Source organism: Canis lupus, chromosome 23, assembly GCF_003254725.2.
Source record: "Canis lupus dingo isolate Sandy chromosome 23, ASM325472v2, whole genome shotgun sequence".
Taxonomy (NCBI): Eukaryota; Metazoa; Chordata; class Mammalia; order Carnivora; family Canidae; genus Canis; species Canis lupus.
In genome coordinates, this window is record NC_064265.1 from 16942551 (window position 1) to 16960267 (window position 17717).

Sequence of the window (17717 nt, forward strand, 5' to 3'; positions counted from 1 at the left end):
TTGAAATGGTTTTTGAGGAGCAGTTTTGTCCTCAACTTTTTCACTGCCTCCACTACCTTCCACCAAGTTCTTTCATGTCATTGTGTTATCTGCCTGCCTCTCTGTGCCATTTTATCTGTGACCCTCCTATATTCAAACCATAATTTTATGGAATGATTCTGGATCCGAGTTCAGTAGCCCCCGATCACCCTAGTGGTGGCATATCTACAGGCCCAAGTGCAGGCTGGGAGCTCTCTGGTTTTTTTTCTTGGCACTGCAAGCTGTCAGACATTTAGACGTTTATTTTTCTTTGGTAGAGTCTCACAAGCCTCTTTCTGAGTGTTCTCGGGAGTTACTGTAGATTGTTCTATTTGGGGAATGCTTAAGACTCTTTGCTCAAGAGACCAATTTGTCAAGTTTGAGTCCAGTGTGCCTGTGGCTATTTTTATATGTCATCATTTCAAGTGTTTATTTTGTCGTACAAGCCATATAAATATTGAGGCGTACATAGCAAGTTGGAAACAAAATAAACCTTGAGCTCCTGAAAATCTTTGGATGTTTGGTTTTCTCAGAGTAGGAATTTTATTTCTGGTCTCTGTGTTCATTTTGTACTTTCTAGAAAGGAATTAATGACAAGTCCTGAGTGGAATCAGGCTAACATCCTAGCATTTTACAACATAAATGCTTTTTAAAAATACAAGACTTACTCCAGGTATTGATGGTTTTTGTTTTTAGTCATAAGCTTTGGCTACCATGCAGGCCAGTCACTTTAATGCTTAGTTCATGATAATTTTATCCTGGAAATGTCTTAATTTGCTGAGCCACCATTTGAGAATCACTCACCCTTTTATTTTCCAGTGTTATGCATTCAGAGCCTTGAGGTTTCTCTTCAGTATGGAAAGAAACAGACCACTCTTTAAAAGGTACGAGCCTAGAGAAATTTAAGTGACCAGCAATCATGAGACTGAACTGTTTTCACATACCTGATTTAGATGAAAACAATAAGAGAAGAATAAATCAGTATGCAAAGCATGTGTTTTCAGATTTCTTAGAATCCACAGATAGCAATGACTTACCCTAGTGATATCTTAACACTGAGAGTGAATTAAATGATGAAGAAAGAGAATGAGTCACTTTATCAATCAATACAACTCTCCTTAGTCACTGTGACTACTATGGTTTTTAATTTTCCTTTTTTTTTTCTTTTGGACATTAACATTTTAAATGAATGATATCAAAATAAGTGCTTGGTCTTATGCATTCAGGAATTCCAAAGTTGGTCTAGCCATTTCCTCTTAATAGAAAAAGCAGTGTTTGCCAGGGTATCTTTCATGGGATGGGAGCTCATTTGAAGGGGAAAAGGCTAGGTGTTCTTGGATCAGGAGGCTGTGCTGGTGATCGTGACAGAAAAATCGGCCCCTTGGGAGGCAAACACTAGGTATCTACATGTGTGGTCTGCATGCCATTGGGTTGGCCAGGCTGGCCAAAATCATAGACTCAGGTTCTTACTAGAATTCTACTGATATAAGGTAGAATTGAAATAAGAACTTGAGTTAATAAAATGTGTTTTGTTCAGAAGCTTTGGAGCATTTTATGTTATTACCTTATTTACAAATGATGCTTGAATTTGAGGGAAGGAAAAGAAGTATAATTATTATAAGGTTTTATTTCAAGGCCCTAAACCATTTTTGTGGACTTAATGATTTTACTAAGCCCTTGAAATCAGTACCCTGGAAATGCTGCATAAATCTCTCCATTTTTTTCATTTACCTGTATTTTTATTTTATTTTCATAAAACATTTAAAAGTGGGGTTAGTATTTACCTCCCAGGGTTAATATGAGGACCAAATCAAATGGCATTTATGAAAGTGTTCCACACTCCATAAACACCCCATAAACATTCCTTTCCAAAATATTTATGCCTGTACCTCCAAATATTTTACAAATAAAATCTGTATATTCTGTATCATAACATGAGATCTGCCCTCTTAAATTTTTTTTTTTTTTTTTTTACTGGACAGCACAATATTGTCATCTGTAAGCACAATGTTGTACACCACATCTCTAGAAACTTTCCTCTCTGGTTGCTTTTCATTATTCCTTAAGAACTGTAGTTCTAGTTCATTTTTGTGAGGTAAGCTGGTGAGTACTATCTGCTCCCACTTTGTTGATAACCTAAAGAAGTTAAGTTTGTTTAATGTAATTAATCTGATTGAGCTAAATCCCAAAGGGAAGGAATGAGCAACAGTTACCAAGACCTACATGAAGTGTATGTGTGCATGTTTTCCCTGCAGACTTTTCCCCACCGACTTGTTTGAAATCTTCATTGATATAGGACATTATGTTCGTGATATCAGTGCCTATGAAGAATTGGTATCAAAGTTGAATTTGTTAGTGGTAAGTCCTGAGTTTTAAATATTTGGGCAGGCTGGTATATGGTCAAGAATGGAAATTATCATAGTGCCCATTTCCATTTTTTTTTTTTTTTTAAGGAGGATGAACTGAAGCAAATTGCTGAAAATCTTGAAAGCATTAATCAAAATAAAGCTCCTTCGAAATACATAGGCAACTATGCAATTTTGGATCATCTTGGAAGTGGAGCTTTTGGCTGTGTCTACAAGGTGACTTTGCCCTTGGAGAACAATATTTCTGACATTCTAAAGCAAACCAGATATCCTACTTGTACATACCCATGCAACTGGACTAGAGCCTTCATTATTGAAAAAGAGATACAAATTAGAATGATTTTTTTTTTGCCCGTCATATAGCGGTACTGATGTTATCTCAGCTCTGAGCTCTAGAAATTGGTCACTGATCTTTGAAGACAAAAGCCATTGTTAATGTTTACAAAAAATAGACAAAATGGCTTGCCCCAGTGCATGACATTTTCTCTAAACATTCACACCAGAGTTTTCTATATATGCCCAGTAAAATCCTACCAAATAGTACAGACTGACCCAGGAGATACCAGTTTTTTAGCTGAGCTTAGCATACATACAGACAAAATTTTAAAAGTTATGTTACTTATGTAGATTATTTAGATTACTTGTTTTAATCATGGGACTTATTCATTGATCTCTTTTTTTCCTACTTTCTACACCCACCCCATTATTATTATTATTTATTATTATTTTATTTTTTGGTCTTATTTTAGGTTAGAAAACGCAGTGGTCAAAATCTTTTAGCAATGAAAGAGGTTAATTTACATAACCCAGCATTTGGAAAGGATAAAAAAGACCGAGACAGCAGTGTAAAGAATATTGTTTCTGAATTAACCATAATTAAAGAGCAGGTAAATGCTTTTCTTATTTATGAGGATATGTTCCTTAACTAAGTGTCATCGAAAGAAAGTAGAGTTTTTGTGCTACTCTTGTCCATGCTGTTTTTTAAGAACTGGTTCTGTTTACAATAATTGGTATTGAGTTGGTAATATTTTAGTTAGATATTTTTCCTAAGGCTTGACATTGAACTGTAGAAAGACTTTTGGAGTTTTATATCAATGTTTGGGGTGAGAATGATTGGGTTTACAGCAGAGTGCTGCACATAAGAAACATCCTCCTTTTGTCATTGCATGCATATCCATTTCTGTCTCATTGTATTGTAGAATATATGGTTACTTAGTTATATGCATAAGCATTTGACTAAGGGTTCTTTGACTTGTGTCAAGTGGAACCATGCTGTTAACATTCCTCACATAAAGCTTATTAAATCTAAAAGTAGATTTTCAAGATGGGTTTATTATTTATTGGCATGAGAAGAATATTCAAACCTAACATAACAACTTAATAAACTATCATTATGAAGGTTTGTTTGGAGAGAAAGAATAAACATGTCAGAAGAAAAGTGAGATTAGATTTTGTGATCCAAGAATACATGGGTTTCTTTTTCAGTTTTCTTTACTTATACATTCATTGTGGATATCGTTCATTTGTAACTCCTGTGGAGAGCTAACAGCTTCACTGCTTTTTGTTCTCCACGAGTTAAATTTGCATAGCATCTGTGCTGGGACATAAAGATCACCAAATAAATATGACAATCTTTATTCATTGAAATCAATAGTTCTATTCTAATTCAGAAATTGCAGTGAATACTATCATTAATAGCTTATTTTATAGTTGATTTCATATATATTAAGAGATTGGACTTTAGTAAGTTAGTGTTTGCTCATGCTTAGGAAAATCTAATCTTTAGCAGTGTGCTGTTTCACTATAGCACAAGGCTAGAGCATGGCTTTTGCTGCAAGCTGACCTAGTATCTTAATCTGAACTCTGATCTGGATATAGTCCTGGCCAGTAAGCTAAGTCCACAATATGATTCTGTTGCTTACCTGGTCCCATAGTGTTTAAAATCTGCTGGCCACTTGATAATTGATGAGGTAGGACTTGTCTTAGCACATTTCCTAAGAAAAGAAACTATCAGGGTGGGGACATATAAAAGGTTTGTATTTGGACTTTGAGATAACCCAAAATTGTAATTGCTTTCTTACGAGAGGACTGAACCATTGGAAAGGGTGATGAGGCTGAGAGGTCTAAAAGGAGGAGGTGACGGCAGACAGAGGTGGCAGAAATGGAACTAGAAAAGGAGAGTGTGTTTATTAAGAATAAGACTAAGCTGCAGTAAGAAAGAAGTTCCAAAATACATTGGCTTAAATAAGAGGCCTCACAAGGCAATGAGCTATTTCTCTTTCATGTAATAATCCTAGAACGAGTGGACCAAGATGGTATTGTTCTCTGTTCCTTACAGTCATTTGGGAATGTAGGTTCTTTTTCTCTTACTGCCCTGCTACCTCCTAGGCCATTATCTTTGTCCACATGGTTGAAACTGCCACAGGCATGTTTATATACAAGATAGGAAAAACTAAAGCATGGTGGGGAGTTGTTCCCAATGTTTAGGACTCAGACATAGAAGCAGACATGTTTCCCCTTACATTCCCTTGGTAAGAACTTAGTGATAGTCCCTCTTGGGCTGCAAGAGAATCTGAGAGATGTAATCTCTGACCAGGAACCATGTTCCACCCAAACTCAATTCGATAGAGGAATAAAAGGAGAAGTTTTTAGTAGACAGTTACCAGACTCCTCTTCAAAAAGGCAGGAAAAGAGACCAGAAAGAGATGCAAGCCATTTATAAATGTAATGTCAACTATTCTGAGATAGAATAAATTTCAACTTGCCTAGAAACTTAAATTATACATAAGCAACTAAAAATTTTTAGTATTCTTGTAGAAAAGGAAAGTTTTGAAAAAGTAGAATTTTTGTGTCATATCCTGAGGTAAACTTAAAGTCAAAGGGAAATTATACTGAACTCTTCTTCCTAAACCTGGCAAGGAAGACTTCATTCAAGACTACTGCAATAGGAGTCAAACTATTACAACAGGGGAGAGAGATTGAACTCAGCTCCAAAGACAATAACAATAGCTAGAAATTTACAACCAACAGGCCAGGTGAGGCAGTGCCTAGATGGAAATTTACTCAGAAGGACTTCCATTAACCATCAAAGATAGAGTGATGAGGAACTTGATTGGATATCAAGACAGGGAGATTCTTGCTAAACTGGCTTGGCAGGATTCTTAATAAAACCAGGCAGGCCAAGAATGAGGCCTAGTCAAGAAGAGGGCTCCAGAAGCCTGACTAAAGTTTGGCCAAGAAGGGAGTCCTTGCCTACTATTATAATGTAAATGGAGTTAGTAACTCTTAGATTTTTTTCAATTTCATACTAACCATTTTGGAGAATATAAAAAACACAAAGTCTGAATAGACAGAGACAGTATATATGAATAAGTGATAGGGAGTGGCAAGAGGCAATGATAGACATATTCAATATAAATTATTTCATTGCAGTTTTCTTCTCTTTGCAATGTAGTGTAGTTGGGATGAGGAATGCTAAATGAATTCTTCAGGTTACTTTGAGTTCTACAGTTCTCTATTTTAGTTAAATTAGGTGATAAAGTACAGTTTTAAATTTTAATTGATAAGGGTATATGGGAGATTGCTATTTTCAGATTAGTTTTGTAAGTAGCAATAATAAGAATCATGATAAGAATCTGAAATCTCAATTAAATGATATCTTGAAATGCTTAATTTTATAGATAAATATGAATATAATAATTTCTATATTGTTTTCAAATATGAAGTCCAACTAAATTGTGACTGCAAGTTTATATTTTGAGGTAATGTAATGTTTGTTATTTATTTTCTTGTAGCTCTATCATCCCAATGTTGTACGCTATTACAAAACATTTCTAGAAAGTAAGTATGAGTTTTCATGAAATTTCTAATTAAGGAAAAATATCTATAGTGCATATTTTTATATTAGAATGTCATAAGATAAACTTAATTCTTTTCTTTTTTTTTTCAATTTTTTCCTTTATTTGTGGAGGATCTTGTACATCATTTTTTTTGGTCAGTGAAACAGTGATATAATCAGTGACCTACAGACAGTTATAAAGTACTTATGAAAGACACTACATGAATAAAGCAAAATTATTATAACTTTCATCTTACACAAACACAAAACCGTTAGGATCAGGAGAGCAGCAAACTAAAGGATAATGGCTTAAGACAAAATTGTTTTCGGTGACTCAGACGACATTTTTCACTCCCCAAATAAATGGAGAGTGGCTTTATCTTTGAGATTTCTTTACCTGAAGTTTAGGTAATTACCACAAGGTGGCGATGAAGCCATGACTGATTCTGTGGGCAAGCCCTCTTTGTGCAAGGACAATGGACTATTGAATCAAAAGGTTGAGATAAAGCCAAACTCAGTCACATGTTTAAAACAATAAAGGACCTTTGACTGAAACAATAAAAGTATTGATAAACCCTAATGATGTGCATCACATATGAAGTTTAAAAGTAAATCATTTAGAGGAAGATTTAAGGAAGTACAAGGCAATGGTTGGGGCTTCCTCATTACCTCTTTATAAGTGGCATTTTATGATTTTTACCCATCTCCCTTCCCCCAGGTAATTCAAAGGTACCCAGTTCTGAAACTGTCCAGTAAATCCTGCCTCCTTGATATTAGAATTCTTAATATTAGAATAATTTCTTATAGTTTAGTGCTTGTCCCATTAGAGATCAGGATTGGCTTCTGACTTGCACTTACTGAAGTGACACAACTTTATGCAAATTTAAAAACAAAACTTTTACAACCTGACATCCTCCAAAAATAATTGGAAGTGGCTTAAAAATACATAAAATATGATAAAATAGATTAGGAAGTTATATAAAAAAGGGAAAAAAAGTTGAGAAAATAAAAAATGGATTAAAAACTAAAGGATGAGGATGAGTGAAGCAGGTGAAAGGGATTAAGAGTACACTTATTGTGATGAGCACTGAGTACTGTATAGAATTGTTAAATCACTATATTGAACACCTGAAATTAATATAATACAGTATGTTAATTATGATTCAATCAAAAAAGAAAAATCAATATAAGAAAGGAAAAAATTAAACTAGGGGTAAGATTAGTAATACACTGATTATTTCTTGGGATAATGAAAAATTAAAAACAATATAAATGTATGTCTTTAGGAGAATTAATAATGATCTGGGCAGCCTGGGTGGCTCAGCGGTTTAGTGCTGCCTTTGGCCCACGGCGTGATCCGGAGACCTGAGATCGAGTCCCACATCAGGCTCCCCGCATGGAGCCTGCTTCTCTCTCTCTCTGTCTCTCTGTGTCTCTCATGAATAAATAAATAAATAAAACCTTTTAAAAAAATGATCCATCCGTGTTGTGGGATACTATGCTGCCAACAGAAAGAATGGCATGGACCTCTGTATGGTGTTACGTCAGGCTGTTGAATGAAAAAGTATTAAGCGGCAGAACATGTATAGCATGTTTTCATTTTTGTGAGTATCGTGTACATACATGTTTTATATACATTCAAAACATTACAGAGGATACATATCACATGCCATTGTTACTAATTTCATATTGGTTTTGGAAGAGAAAGTAGCATTTACTTTGTTTCTTGACATCCAAAGCAAAAAGATGAATGCAATCAGTTATGAGATTCCCAGTATCCATGAGATAAAACCAGTAAGAAGCCCAGCTTTCTCTGCTCTGGAGGACCATTACAGAAGTTTCTGTTGTGGGTTGTCTTTTCAGCTATGCCATTGCAAGACCATGGTGTGATTCCATTATAAAATTCTGGAGGTATATCTATATGACTATAAAACAATAGTTTAAAATGCAATTTTCTGAATTTCTGATGTGATTTAAGGGTAAATTTTAAACTATGGAGAGGAAAGGTGGGTTTACATGTTCTTCCAGAAATGCTCCATGACTTGGCATCATTTACTTGTTCTCCTTGGCGCCTCACAACTATTCCACATCTTTGTGTACATAGAAAATGATGATATTTGCCAGAGTAAACTTATGCTAAGAGTTTGTCCACAGTCAAAAGAGACTGTTGTTGGGCTCCAGGAGCCCCAAGGGCCCCTCACCTCCGCTGTCTCCAGGACTAAGTGGATCCATATCTTAGCATGACTCTAAATCTTCAGTACTGTGATCTGTACACGTTGGGTAGCTTAGATTCCAATTCATAAGTTTTTTTTCCCCTAAATATATTGAATTTAAATTTCTATTATCTCTTCCTTGTTTTCTTACAGATGATAGGTTGTATATAGTTATGGAGCTTATAGAAGGGGTCCCTCTTGGAGAGCATTTCAGTTCTTTGAAGGAAAAGCAGCATCATTTTATTGAAGAAAGACTATGGAAAATATTTATACAGGTACACTTTTGTTTTCATTAACTTTTTTACCAAACAGTAAATTTCTGAGCTGATTTCTTAGAGATGTGTGTAGTAGTCATCAGTGGTGATATATATATACTGGGGGAAATAAAATTTGTTTTTTATTTGCTATTTCAAGCTGTGCTTAGCTCTTCGGTACTTACACAAGGAGAAGAGGATTGTTCATAGAGATCTGACACCAAACAACATTATGTTGGGGGATAAGGACAAAGTAACAGTTAGTAAGTATAAGAATCTTAAAATTTTTAATTTAGGAATTCTTGAATATTATTCAAGAGCAGAGTTGTTCAATAGAAGTTTCTGTATTTAAGGAAATGTTCTCTATCTGCACTGTCCAGTATGTGGCTATTGGGCCCTTGAAATGGGGCTAGTGTGACGAGGATGTGAATCTTAAATTCTATCAAATTTTAGTTAAGTAAATGTCCCTGTGTGACTAGTGGCTCCTGTATTGGACAGTGACAAGTACAGTTCTTGATAGAGTTGTGTTTTGCCCATATGAGAGAATAAAGTACTGTTAGGATGCTTGAGTATTTAATTCCCAATTCAGTGGTTGCTAGATATTTTTCTCTCTATAGAACACTACTTCATCAGCAAAAGCTTTTATGACCACCATGTGAGCACATTGTTTTGAACTATTTTAATATAGCCTGTGCCATATGAGTGACAAGTGTACATATGAAGGGCTATGAAAAATCAAGGCATTTGTATATTTCAGCATCAGTTTTTATCAAAATATTTTCAGCTGAAGCAGGTAGGCCTAATGTTGGATAAATTTTACAAGTGAGGAGGTTAATTTTTCCCCCCACAATTGTATAATTCTCAATATAACTTAAAATTAGCTTTTTAGCCTAGACTGATGACTTATATTATCCTACTCTTCTTTACTTATGAACACTTATGTTACTCTCATGGACTATTAATCATGCACTAACTATAAGTAAGGATATGCATATCTAAATTAGTGGTCTCTAAATATTTTTTGCTTATGACATTCCATCAGTAAAACAATTTTTGTAATATAATGCCAATGTATATATGCTTATTTATAAATTCTATAATTATATCGCTGTATAATTATTTGATATAAAGTATATTAAGTCTACAAATAAGATATAAAGGGGTGCACTAAGAAGTAAAAATAGAAGTTTCAATATTAAAAAAAAAAAAAAAAAAAAAGAAGTTTCAATATTTTTTCCTGCCCCCTTGTGGATTGCCTTAGGCACAGCTTTGGAGACCACTTCCCTAAATGTTATGGATGTGAGAGACACAGGATAACATTTTAAAGCTGCTTTCTCTTAGTAGAATCTAACTCTTCATAAGGGTTATTCCAAACGTGCACCTTTACCATAACCACACGTCTTTAGTAACAACAATTAGATTTAATGTCCAGATTTTTCTAAGAGCATCCTATATTAGATTAAAATATAAAAAAGCAACGCCAAAAGAAACTCTATAGATAACTTCCAATACAAAGTTACTTGGAAATATTTCCAGGCTAGTGCTTTCTGAAATATAATATAAAACCAAGTAATTGTGAATCTTTACCTTGGACACAGATTTGCTTAATCATTTGAAGTTAATTATAACTTTGCCAGAAACTTTGTTTTTTTCTTTTTATAAATTAGACTTATGTTTCCTTAAGAATTTTTCTTATTTATACACCTGTAGATATTTTTATTTATAAATTCAAAGGAATTATTAGAAGTCAAATTTATTATACCTATATATTATTACATATGATTGAATAGATTTGTTTTGTTTTATATTGGCATATAATGCTTTTGATGGCTATTCAGGTCATGTTTCTGAGTAATAGCCAGCCCTGACTTTTATTTTCTTACTAAGATCAGCTGTGATCATTTCCTTTGGTTACATTTCAATACATTGGGGTTAATCTTTTGTTGTAGTAGTTTGATTTCTATCTAACCTTATTAGTTTTTATATTTTCTGTAATAAGTACTGTACATCAAAATAGCTTACAAAATAAAATAGTGCTAAAAATCTTATAAAGAGACACTTACTTCTTTGTAATCCCCAGTTCTCTATTTTCCTAAAATGACCACTTTTAATTCTCCTTAGCTTCTTCTGGCATTTGATTTTCCATTGTGATAGTAGAGGATTTAATTTTCTTATTTTTTCTTATTTCTCATTTACCATCCTGCCAACATAGTTATTGTACAATTTGGGGTTAAGTCAGTATTCAATGTTTACATTATTATTACTGTATAATTATTGTTTAATGTTGATCATCTTTCCTTTCTCATAGACCTTTCTGTTTTTCTTGGAGTTAGTAATTGCCTTCTTTTTTGTTTGTTTTCTTAGTTTTCTATGTACATATTATTTCTTCTTCTCAAGTCTTGCAAAAAGATTATAAAAGCCCTCTCTGTACTATTTCCATGTGGTCAAACATGGCAGTTACTCTCAATTGTTTTCCTGGACACCCAATTCCAGTAGCTGCTTGCTGCTGTGTAGAACAGGATTTGAATTTAGGTCTACTCCATTATCCTGGAACTTATATTTGCTTCTTTTCTAATTGGAGTCTTTCTTACATCCTGTGTTTTTTCATCTCTTTTTCCTTCCTTCCTTCCTTCCTTCCTTCCTTCCTTCCTTCCTTCCTTCCTTCCTTCCTTCCATTTCCTTTTTTCCTTTCATGTTTTCATTTAAATTCCAGTTAGTTAACATACAGTGTAATATTAGTTTCAGGTGTAGAATTTAGTGATTCATCACTTACACACTTTTTTTTTTCTTAAACTCTCCGGTTGTGCTGAAGTGTATCTCCCAGTACTTTCCTAAAAAAGAATGTTCTTATAATTTTTGGATGTTTGCATGTCACAAAATATTTTTAGGGGACCCTTGTATTCTATTGGGTGGGTGTAGTGTTCTCAGATGAAAGTCGTTATCCTTTCAAATTTGAAGGCATTACTTCAGTCTTCTAGCATCCAGTTTTGTTGTTTGGAAAGCTAATGCTATTTTGATTCCCATTGCTTGTATGAGCACTTTTATTTATCTAGAGACTTTTAGGTTGTTCTATTTACCCACAGCTTTGAGTGGGTCTCTTTTCATTCAATGTGTTTGGAACTAGGTTTGCATTTCAGTATTGGAGGTAACATTTCAGTTTTGGGAAATTTTTCTGCCTTATTTCTTCATTATTTTTCTCCCTTTCCCTTTAATTTCTAGAATTCCTTTTAGTCTTGGGTCTATATGCTGAATAGTCTCCTAATTTAAAAATAATTATTCTCTCAGTTTTCAGATCTCTTTGTTTTACTTCAGTTATTTCTTTTTTTTTTTTTTTTTAAAGATTTTATTTATTTATTCATGAGAGACACAGAGAGAGAGAGAGGCAGAGACGTAGGCAGAAGGAGAAGCAGGCTCCGTGCAGGGAGCCCAATGTGGGACTCCATACTGGGACTGCAGGATCACACCATGAGCCAAAGGCAAATGCTCAACCACTGAGCTACCCAGTTATTTCTTTAACTTAATTTTTTAGTGCTTCTATTATTTAATTTTTGTTTTCACATTTTTTAACTTCCTCAGCTTTTATCTTGTTCTTTATATCATCTTCATAGAAGCCTAATTCTATTCTTCCTCAGGATAATGTAGACTTTTCTATTCAGCATACTGCATTGTTTTTTTAATTTTCTGGTTCCATCTTCCCCACTCCCCTCCAAGTATCTATTTCCTATTTGATACTTTTCTCAAATGTCTATTGATACTGGGCTGAGAAAGCCCCTAAATAAGCTGTTGGAAGCTCTGCGAGTTCCAGCTAAGGCTACTATCTGTGGACTTTGTTAGAGCACATTTTTCCTTGGGAACCCCTCAAAGTTATTATATAACTTTTTTCCAAAGAATATATCTCCAGTATCTTGACTGAGGCAATGTCTATCTGTTGTTGTCATTTGGGAGGCAGTGTGGAGAAAGTGGGCTCAGGGAGTTATATCCAGTTGATAGATTTTCCCTGAATTCCCATGTGTTCATCTACACTCTGTTTTGTTTCTTTTTGGTTCAGTCAATGTCTTTGGAAAATAAATCTCTCTTTTCCTGCTAGTGGCATAGGGAACTCAATTACTGGGTAGTGTCATGTACATTTGGGGAGGAACCTGTGCACTTGATCTTAACTCTGTCTTTTGAGCTTTTTTTTTTTTTTTTTTTTTAACTTCACCTCTCCTTGTGTGGCATACTAAGTATATGAGCTCTGCAGAGTGAATGGGTACCCTTTTGGTCCTCTTATTCTCAGACACATGGTTTGGACTTCTGCAGGGTACATTTTCCATCTACTTTCCATCTTACAAAAATTCATTGGAATATCTTATCCTCTGTTGTCACCAAGCCCATTTTCATTGTCCTTGTGAGTTAGTGATGTATTAAAGAAAATTTATTTCCTTTCATTTTAGCAAGATTTTAAGAGCTAGAAAACAAACATATATATGATCAATCCACCTTTTAAACCCAAAAAGGCAGGCCAGTTACATTAAGTCTATACATTAGTATAACAAAATATCTCCTTTTCATTTTTACTCTCATAAAATACATTTTTGCTTGCTTTCAAATTGTAAAGGACTCCTTAGAAAAAAGTTACTTTGTTTACAAGGATAAGTAAACTTTTATTTTCTTTTTCTCTGTCCTGCCACTCATCACCATTCTGCCCAAACTTTTTCTTATTAATATTTGTCAGACTTATTACTTAAGTTTTATTAACTTAAAAATTATATTCATCTTTCCAAACTTTTTAGCATTAAATGAGGCAATATTTTTTTAGCTTCAAATAAAGAAGCAGTGGTATACCTTAGAATAGAATCTTAACCTAATCTAGTTTCTTTCCATTAAAGCAATTACACGGACAGGGTGTTGATGTGCTACTATATTTTCATTGAGTATAAAATGATTTTATGACTGAAAATATAATCTAAAGAATCTTGATATCACTATTTTAAAGAATTTTTTTAAAGATTTTTAATTTATTTATTCACGAGAGACACAGAAGCAGAGACACAGGCAGAAGGAGAAGCAGGTTCCCTGCTGGGAGCTTGATGTCAGATTCGATCCCCAGACCCCAGGATCATGACCTGAGCCGAAGGCAGATACTCAACCACTGAGCCACCCAGGCGTCCCTAAAGATATTTTAAATGTAATAGTGATGAAAAATATTTTTCAGTGTCTATCACTATTGGTGGTATAAATGTGGACTTTAGAGATTCTTATTTTTATGAGGGGTATGGTTAAATTAAAATCTTATAGCATTAATTTGGAACCAATGTAGAAAAGGCCATATTTTGGGAGGTTGAAATAAAGATGCAATTCATAGAGCCTATAAAAATGGCTGGGTTGTGTGTGAAATCGTGTTACCACAAAGGGGCAGCCTTGTCATATTTATTTTTCTTTTCTCTTGTGCTAGAAGGCTTATTTACTCCCAGGAAAGAAACACAGAATTGACAAGTGATGTTTAAGAAGCATGAGACAAAATGTATTGAAAATGTAACCAGAAAAAAAAAGCTCTAGAGAAACTTAAATTTCCCTCTCTTTCTCTTTTTCTTACTATAGATGAATTAGATGTTTTAAGATTGAGTTTGGTGTGCAATTATTTATAGTAAGCACACTAGCTGAGAATTTGCCTTCATGAGGCAGCAGGTTGAAAGTACTAACTTTATATTGTTATACTAATATTTAGGTATGTGTGGTTTTTCAAATGGTATCTCATCTTAATGTCTAAATGTCTAAATATATCTCCATTTGAAAGATTGTATATCTTAATGACTTGTTCTGTGAAACATGTTCAGGTCTTGCCTCTGCATTTATTTGCAACCTTGGATGCCACACAAGGGAACAGACCCAACTCAGTGGCGTGCTAAGCAAAGCACAGTCAAGGTCAGCTCTAAGTGCTGCCACCTGTCAAATAAGACCTACACTGTGCCATCCCATTATAGAATGTTCTGAAGAAGGGGATCTGCTGGAAATGAACTTGCTCACAGACCCACCATTTCACCTTTTCAAATACTCAAATTTTAATGTAAGCCTCTCATGCTCCTACTTTCTCCCTCATCCCAAACTAAAAGAAAGAAAAAAAGAAGAGAAAAAGAGAAAAACAAAACTCAATCAATTATGATAATAGATTTCGGACATGGGCTTTAGTGCATGACTTAAGAGGTCACATATTCATCCTGTAACTAAATAGGCTGTGTACATTTTTACATGTATCTCAAATGGTATTTGGCTTTTGCTACTGGTAATAACAACAGAAAAATACTTGATTCCGTAGAACATTTAGCAAAGATTCAAGTGCTTATCAAATGCCATCATATACCAGGCATGTAGGAGTGGATATTAGATGGAAGCCATGTCCTCTGTCCCTTGAACTCACAGTCTTTTGCAGAGGATTTTGAGTTCTTGACTCAGCAGTTAACTCCTGAGCTGTGACATCCAGCAGTTAACAAGACAAGTATGGCAGACATGGTCACTATCTTCATGGAGCTTCTAGTTGTGTACAGGGTTATAAAGACTAGAAATTTGTCTATGCAAAATACTATTATATTACTTGGGATTGGTCATGTTATGCTGTAGTAACAAGTGGCCTGAAGGTTTCAGCAGCTTAAAATAGTGGTAAACCACAACCTATGGGACAAATCCAGCTGTGGCCTGTTTTTGTATGACCTGTGAGATAATGATGGCTTTTTTTTCTTTTTAGATGGTTGTTTTAAAAAAAAAGAAGCAGAAGAATATGTGACAGAGATCACATGCGGCTCTTGAAGCCTTAAATGTTTATTATCTGACCCTTTACAGAAAAAGTTTGTCCTTGGGGTGCCTGGCTGGCTCAGTTGGAAGAGCATGCCACTCTTGATCTCAGGGTCCTGAGTTTCAGCTCCATGTTGGTTGTAGAGAGTACTTCAAACAAACAAACAAACAAACAAACAAACAAAAACTTAAAGTTATAACCCACTATATATTAAAAAGAAAAGTAAAGAAAACATTTGCCCACCCTGGCTTAAAACAGCAAGGTTTCCTTAGCTCATTCTGTGTGTGCAATGCAGGTAACTGAGGGAGCTGTGCTCAGAGACCCAGGCTGCCTGAAGCTCCTATCTCACATTGTGTTGGCCAAAGCCAAGCCATGTTACCACCCCCAGGTATAAGGGAGATTGTCTAGGTGAGCTTTCAGCCTCTGTAGTTGGAAATAAAAAAGGGATGGCTAATGGCTTTTTGGGAGCTAGTCTGCAGTATTTGCCACCAAAGACTCTTGTAATTGTCCTCGAAAGATGTAATGTGGGTTTTATCTATGGCAGCAGAAGAAGAGGATTTAGCAGAAGGATTAGATTCAGCAGTTATTTGGGACCCAGTATTTCAGAATTTGTGCCTGGTTAATGAAGAGTGAGAACAAGTCTGAGTGTGAGGATTGTGATACCAGAGAATTGGGTGAGGGAATTTAAGCTGTAAGGTTTTATACATACTGCTGTAGAAATCTGATCATATCCTTACCTGTTTAAAGTCCTTCAGGTAGCTCCCTATGACATTCCTTTGGGCATCCAAAGTCCTTTCTTCTCCTTTCTTCATGATCTCACATTTGCCTTTTGCTCTGGCCTCATGGGACAAATTGCTCCTTCCTGAACAGACCATGCTGTGGTTCTATACCTCTGTGACTTCCAACATAGTGGTCTCTCCGCCTGGAATACCCTCTGCTACTCAATTCAAATGCTGTTCCTCCAGGTGGCATCTTTGATGTCCACATCTGACAGGTTCTATTTCTGGGCTCCTTTAGTATACCAGGCTTGCTTTTCTTAGAATATAGGGCAGCTTGCCTGTCTCAGCACATAGGATAGTGGTTTACTGCCATTCCCTCCTTGAGGTAAAGGAAACTAGTTTTCTTGACTTTCTTTCTGCAAAAGCACTTTATAATATTTGTTGAATAAATGGATAGATGAATGAATGAACAAATGAACTAAAACACACCCAGACAGAAATATTTAGAAGCCAATTACAAATAAAAAGTAATGATTAGGAAAGATACTTGGATTTGAGACCTTGATCTGTCAGCTAAGATTCTGTGGGAAGAATGTTTAATGTAAGGAGAATTGAGGATTCAGGTGAAAATTGGTACATAAATGGGGAAAGTTACAAGTGATTCCCAGTGGCATCTGAGCAAATAATGTAACCCTAAGTATGATAGGAAAGAGTTTACTTTCTTGAGTGTCAACAAAGTTTGAGAAATCAAATTAGACCTCTCTTGTATTGCTAGAATCTTGGCATTTTAATTGTTTTCTAGAGGATTGGAAGATTTTAAATGATTTTGGTTGGCTCAATTGCTGCTGAGAAATCTATGTCATTATAGGAAAAATGAATTAGTGTTGTACTTCTGATAGGGAAGTCAAAGTCCTTATATGCATATTATTTCATATAGCTCTAAAAAGTCTCCTGGCTAAATAGGCACATAATGAGTGTGTTTATAGCTTTTGTAGGTCTCTTGACCTGTCTTGCTTTGAGTCTATTGTGTAATTTACTTCTCATTATCCAGATACAGTATCTATTTAAGTCTAAGCCAACATGGAACTTTGAGTGTTCTTAAAAGACCACAGAATACTGAATCTCTGTGTTGCATATCTTAACAGCATCTGCATAGTAAGGTAGCCACATAATTTCTAAAATTTCTCTCAGTCAACAAATTGCCTTCATGTCACTAGGAAAGCAAGGATATTTTCTGTCAAGCCTACCAGTTTCCTTATATTCCTATTAGGTCATGTGAAATAAAGAAACACTGAAACAAATTCAGTCAAATCTAATTTCTAAAAAATATTCTAAGAGGGCAGCCCAGGTGGCTCAGCGGTGTAGCGCCACCTTCAGCCCAGGGTGTAATCCTGGAGACCCAGGATGGAGTCCCACGTCAGGTTCCCTGCATGGAGCCTGCTTCTCCCTCTGCCTGTGTCTCTGCCTTTCTCTTTCTCTCTGTGTCTCTCATGAATAAATAAATAAAATCTTAAAAAAATATTCTAAGATTCTCACACCA

General features: G+C 35.1%; 1 protein-coding gene across 15 annotated transcripts in view; it reads left to right on the forward strand.

The window, feature by feature from the left end:
- The window catches only part of NEK10 (NIMA related kinase 10), a 226885-nt gene that overhangs the window by 63354 nt on the left and 145814 nt on the right, over positions 1 to 17717 (forward strand). For all 15 annotated transcript variants that reach the window (XR_003141762.3, XM_025461041.3, XM_049100027.1 and 12 more), the window contains 7 exons: positions 838 to 902; positions 2274 to 2376; positions 2472 to 2600; positions 3134 to 3271; positions 6179 to 6224; positions 8589 to 8710; positions 8850 to 8952. Coding sequence is in view for 14 of the 15 variants with exons in the window: in XM_025461041.3 (XP_025316826.1) it covers positions 838 to 902; positions 2274 to 2376; positions 2472 to 2600; positions 3134 to 3271; positions 6179 to 6224; positions 8589 to 8710; positions 8850 to 8952 (706 nt within the window). In the remaining variant the exon portion in view is untranslated. The remainder of the gene's footprint in view (positions 1 to 837; positions 903 to 2273; positions 2377 to 2471; positions 2601 to 3133; positions 3272 to 6178; positions 6225 to 8588; positions 8711 to 8849; positions 8953 to 17717) is intronic.